This window comes from Monopterus albus, unplaced genomic scaffold (genome assembly GCF_001952655.1).
Source record: "Monopterus albus unplaced genomic scaffold, M_albus_1.0 scaffold1000.1, whole genome shotgun sequence".
In the NCBI taxonomy this organism is placed as follows: Eukaryota; Metazoa; Chordata; class Actinopteri; order Synbranchiformes; family Synbranchidae; genus Monopterus; species Monopterus albus.
The window spans coordinates 1,040-6,565 of record NW_018128878.1 but is presented as its reverse complement, the minus strand read 5'-3'; the positions used below and the strand labels follow the sequence as shown (position 1 = coordinate 6,565).

Sequence of the window (5,526 nt, the reverse complement as noted above, 5' to 3'; positions counted from 1 at the left end):
TTCTGTAACAGAGGCCGAGCTATCAACGAACTCAATCTGTGTTATGGTTCAAGCTCCAGAATCTCTGGATCCTACATTTCTCCTGATGCTAGTCTGCAATGGGGATGGCATTCAGTAATTTCAAAATGTTAAAGGAGCATCTGTGGGGATCGGTCATGTTTCTATAGAGGCCAGTGCCACCCCATGCCCCTCTGGCTGTTACAGAATTGACTTTATGAGCCACAGATGTGCTGCAAATGTCAGTTGTGATTTTACATTGTTTAAAAATGGCACTTTCCCTCTCTTTGTCTGTCTGTTACTATAGGATCAGAGAAGGGGAATGGGACTGAAACTTCACTCCTGTCAGCACTGTGACAAGGCCTTCTCATCATCACAGTATTTAAAGTGTCATCAACGTATTCACACTGGGGAGAAGCTGTACAGCTGTGACCAATGTGGGTCAGCTTTTACACAGTTGTTAAATCTAAAATACCATCAACGCATTCACACTGGGGAGAAGCCACACAGCTGTGACCAATGTGGGGCAGCTTTTAGAGAGTGCTGGGGTCTAAAGGTTCATCAGCGCATTCATTCTGGGGAGAGGCCGTACAGCTGTGACCAGTGTGGGTCAGCTTTTAGTGTTTTGGGGACTCTAAAATCCCATCAACGTATTCACACTGGAGAGAAGCCATACAGCTGTGACCAATGTGGAGCAGGTTTTAGACAGTTGGGACATCTAAAGGTCCATCAACGTATGCACACTGGAGAGAAGCCGTACAGCTGTGACCAGTGTGGGTTAGTTTTTCGGCAGTTGGGGAGTCTAAAATACCATCAACGTATTCACACTGGGGAGAAGCCGTTTTGGTGTGAACAGTGTGGGTTAGTTTTTAGACAGTTGGGACATCTAACCTTCCACCAACGTATTCACACTGGAGAGAAGCCGTACAGCTGTGACCAGTGTGGGGCAGCTTTTAGAGAGTTGGGGAGTCTAAAATACCATCAGCGCATTCATTCTGGAGAGAAGCCATACAGCTGTGATCAATGTGGGTCAGCTTTTAGAAGGCTGGGGAGTCTAAAATCCCATCAGCGTATTCACACTGGAGAGAAGCCATACAGCTGTGACCAATGTGGGGCAGCTTTTAGAGTTTTGGGGAGTCTAAAATCCCATCAGCGTATTCACACTGGAGAGAAGCCATACACCTGTGACCAATGTGGGTCAGCTTTTAGAGTGTTGGGGAGTCTAAAATCCCATCAACGTATTCACACTGGAGAGAAGCCGTACAGCTGTGACCAATGTGGGGCAGCTTTTAGAGAGTTGGGGAGTCTAAAATCCCGTCAACATATGCACACTGGAGAGAAGCCGTTTTGGTGTGAACAGTGTGAGAAAACTTTCATTAAATCAAGTGGGCTAAAAGTCCATCAACGTATTCACACAAGAGCGAACACCAGATGCAGATCACAGAGCACAAGGGAGGGAAAGAAAGTGAAAGAATAGTGGGATTAACCCATACACTACAGCAGAGTCCATAATTGCACACCCTCTGTTTTATATTGTGTTCCTGTTGTATTTTTATTTGCTTCCTTCACCTGCTGTTTTAATGTGCCTTAGATTTGTGTTATTGCCTATTTAGATTTGTGTTATTGCTCATCTACTTTATATTTCACTTGTATTGTGTGGCATTCATGTGGACGCCAAAATAAGAATTTCATTGTACAGGCAACCACGTTTCCTAACTGTGCATATGACAAGTAAAAACTTTGACCTTGACCTATATACAACTTAGACTGTTAGTCACATTTGATAAATGCCTTGAATCTGATATTTAAAACACTTTGTAACACTTTGTATTATTCACTGTTTTACTATGTTTGAATACTGAATGTTATACGTAATCAGCGATTTTGGTGATCTACATTTCATGGGATTTTTGGAAGCAGTTATGCTACTATGTTACATTTAGTTGCTGGTACCGGTATAAGGTCAAATACTGTAGTTGTTTCACTAATTAAAAATGATCTGATATAAACACAACAGTGTCACTTTATGGCATTGTTATATTAACCTCACACAGGCTGAGCAGGTGATTATGCAGAGTGGAAGATATTTCTGTGGTTTGGAGTGGGGCTGGGCAATCAAATTGTAATTTCTGATTGGTAAATCTGCATTTGATCAGCTCCCTGTACAAGCATCCTGTTAGACCTCAGCCCTAGTGTTCGGTAGCTGAAGCAGTGAACCAGATACTGTAGTAGGTCTGTATATTGTCAAGAATCTGGCGATACGATACATATCACGATACGGGAGTTATGATTCCATATATTGAGACACTGTAAACAAGGCCATGTATTGTGATATTGGAACTAGTTATGGTAAGTACAAACTCCTGCCTGGATTTTGACAGCTTTACCTGCTTTGCATCTAGAACCCACAATGCAAATAATTCTTGATTTTATAATGTCCCAGGGTAGAGAAGCTAATATGGGAGAGATGTGAGCTCTTGCTGTCAGTACTCTGGTTGCAGCACTTTGATTTACGCGAGGGCTTTTTAGGGAATTATTGGGTCATCCTGATAGTAAAGGGTTACAGTATCCCAGGCTGGAAATAACAAATGCATTGACCAGTTTTTCAGCATCATGTTGTGACGGGATGCTTCCGATTGTAGTGGTATTGCACAGGTGAGAGAAGGCAGTTCTAGAGACTTGGTTTATGTGTGAGTTAAAGGACATATCCTGGTCAAAAATGACTCCAAGGTTCCTCACAGTGCCACTGGAGGCCAGGGCTATGTCATCTAGAGTAACTGTATGGTTCACTACTATATTTCTGAGGTTTTGGGGTCAAAGTGCGATGACTTGCGATTACTAAAATGAGAGCACGGATTACGAAACCAGAGCCCATTTCATGCTCATAAGTCCAAAAACCATTGACTGTATTTAGGGTGATTTTTATTTTTAGATAGAAATGAATAAAAGTAGTTAGGATCTTTATTATATAGTATACGTACATAAGTCTACATACTTTAATCTTACATTTGTGTTTATGTAGTTACATATCACCCAATGTGTTCACTGAATCACTGGTCAGTATTTACTGTGTTAGCCAACTGGAGCACTGTTTAACATCAAGGGGACTGGTTCACTAAAACACTTAATCTCATTAGATAAACAGCTTTGGCAAAGAGGGTCCACAGTTAATTTATTATCACCACCTGGCTAATGGGACAGGGGAGTTATAGTTTATTGGGATTCCTAGGATAGATTAGATTAGATCTGAAGCCAGGAAGAGGAGAAAACTTCAAAGGTAAAACCATTACACACACACAGGCAGAGCAGTTTTATTGGAACTGGAAAGCAATGCCTAAAATGTAGCAGTTCGTTGGAAACAAAGAAAGAAGTAAGTGTCTATGTAGGAATTAAGACGGTATAGGTATTCCTCCCCTTTCTAGGGGGCTGTCCATGCCCGTTGGAGCAGAGAGGACGATTGGAGGACGGACGGACTGAGGGACCAATCACGTGAGAGTTAAGTTTAAACCATGGCTTCTCCCCAACAGTTTTTGACCAATCAGATAGTAACATCTTTTCATACAAATATTGTATACCGGCAAGTTGAGGACACTCTTTTCTGTTTTATCCTGAACAGGGAAGATCCATGTGTGCATGCTTATTTTGATACGTGCATAATAAATTTTACATAGTGAAATATATATTTTTATTCGTCTTCTCTTTTCAAAAGAAAAAGAACTTTCCTCACACTGTATAAGAAAGCCATAAGCTCCTGAATCAGGATTTAGTGGGAAGCAGAGTAGTAGAGGCAGTACCACGAAGGTAGTATTATTAGGTTTTCCTTAATACATTCTTGTCAAATACTACAATCACACTGAGGAAGACCTGCCCAGATCAGCACTTGCCCCACAATACTGTGTGCAGTCCTTGAAAGTCACTAAATAGGCCAATGAACACACAAAATAACACATACAGTATTGTATTAGAGGCTTCTGACCAGGAACGGCCAAAACCCAAAGTATATCCACATATCTTAGCCTAAGATTTGATTTGATTTGATTTGATTTATTTATTCTTTCAAACATGTAACAACAGTCAGTATGTAATCACACATAATTCCAGACATGTCCACAAAAATATTTTCAATTTGCTTATACCTAGTACATGCTTGAACGGAGTAGGAAGAAGTTAGACTTATCTAGTCCTACCCCCCTAACATCATCTTATCATCATTGGTTTGCAAGCAGTATTACTACATGGATACATATTCTACATCCACATTCCCATCTGATTAATCATTAAGCCTGTTCTTGCCCATATCTTGATTGACACATACCTTTATATCTGTGTTTAAACTCATCAATTTTCTTACTGTTTTTTATGTCCACACTTAAATTATTCCATAGTTTTACTCCACTTATTGTATGAAAGCTCCATTGGTGTGATCCCTATACCCCATCTTATGCACAATTCTTATCGCTCTTTTTTGTAATATGTACAATGGTTGAAGTGAGCTTTTGTATGTATTTCCCCAGTTTTCAACGCCATACTCCAAGTATGGTAAAATCAATGAAGAATACAAAATACGTAGTGCTTTTATGTCCAAAATATGTCTGACCCTCGCCAATATCGATATGTTTTTTGCTATTTTATGCTGAATATATCTGATATGAGCTTTCCAGGTGAATTTGTCATCAACTATGACACCTAGAAATTTAATTTCATATACTCGTTTTATATTAGCCCCCCAATTATCAATTGAAGTTCATTATCTAATCTGCGATTCCCAAATACCATAAATTTAGTTTTATCCATATTCATGGATAGCATATTACTATCACACCATTTCTTTATCTTCTCAAGTTCCTGTGAAACTTGTCCCGATAGTTGCTGTGGGTTATCCCCTGATGCCCATATCGTAGTGTCATCGGCAAATAAGACCATTTTCACAAAAGCCGAAACCTTGCACATATCGTTAATGTATAATATGAATAATTTCGGTCCCAAGACTGAACCTTGAGGCACCCCACATACAATGTCCAGTTCACTCGACTGATGTTCACCCAACTTCACAAATTGGCGCCTCTACTTCAAATAACTATTAATCCAATTCAAAGCCACTCCTCTGATCCCGTATTTTTCTAGCTTGCACATTAATAATTCATGGTTGATTGTGTCAAATGCCTTTTTTAGGTCAATAAATGTTCCTATCGTATATTTCTTTCCATCCATGGCACTTGTAATGTCCTCCATCAGGTCAGTAATGGCCAAGGATGTCGACCGGTTCGACCTAAAACCATACTGACAATCAGAGAGGATTTTATGTTTATCAATAAATGTATCCAATCTATTATTGAAGAGTTTTTCCAGAATTTTTGAAAATTGTGACAACAGAGAAACCAGCCTGTAATTCGTGAAGTTGTGTTTATCACCAGATTTATACAGAGGGATAACCTTTGCAATTTTCATCTTATTAGGGAACTGCCCAAGTCGAAATGACATGTTAAAAATGTATGTTAATGGTTTGCCTATCTCCTTAATTACCCATTT

At 39.7% G+C, this 5,526-nt stretch overlaps 1 protein-coding gene across 1 annotated transcript; it reads left to right on the top strand.

The window, feature by feature from the left end:
* The first annotated feature begins 308 nt into the window (after positions 1–308).
* Positions 309–1,597, top strand: LOC109953679 (zinc finger protein 2 homolog). Its single transcript, XM_020589147.1, has one exon. It carries the CDS (start codon positions 320–322, stop codon positions 1,472–1,474), a length of 1,155 nt encoding a protein of 384 aa, XP_020444803.1. The 5' UTR covers positions 309–319; the 3' UTR covers positions 1,475–1,597.
* The last annotated feature ends 3,929 nt before the right edge of the window (positions 1,598–5,526 follow it).

What these genes read in the sequence shown, in the direction of transcription:
- LOC109953679 (XM_020589147.1), top strand. Translation starts at nt 320, where the DNA reads ATGGGACTGAAACTTCACTCCTGTCAGCACTGTGACAAGGCCTTCTCA.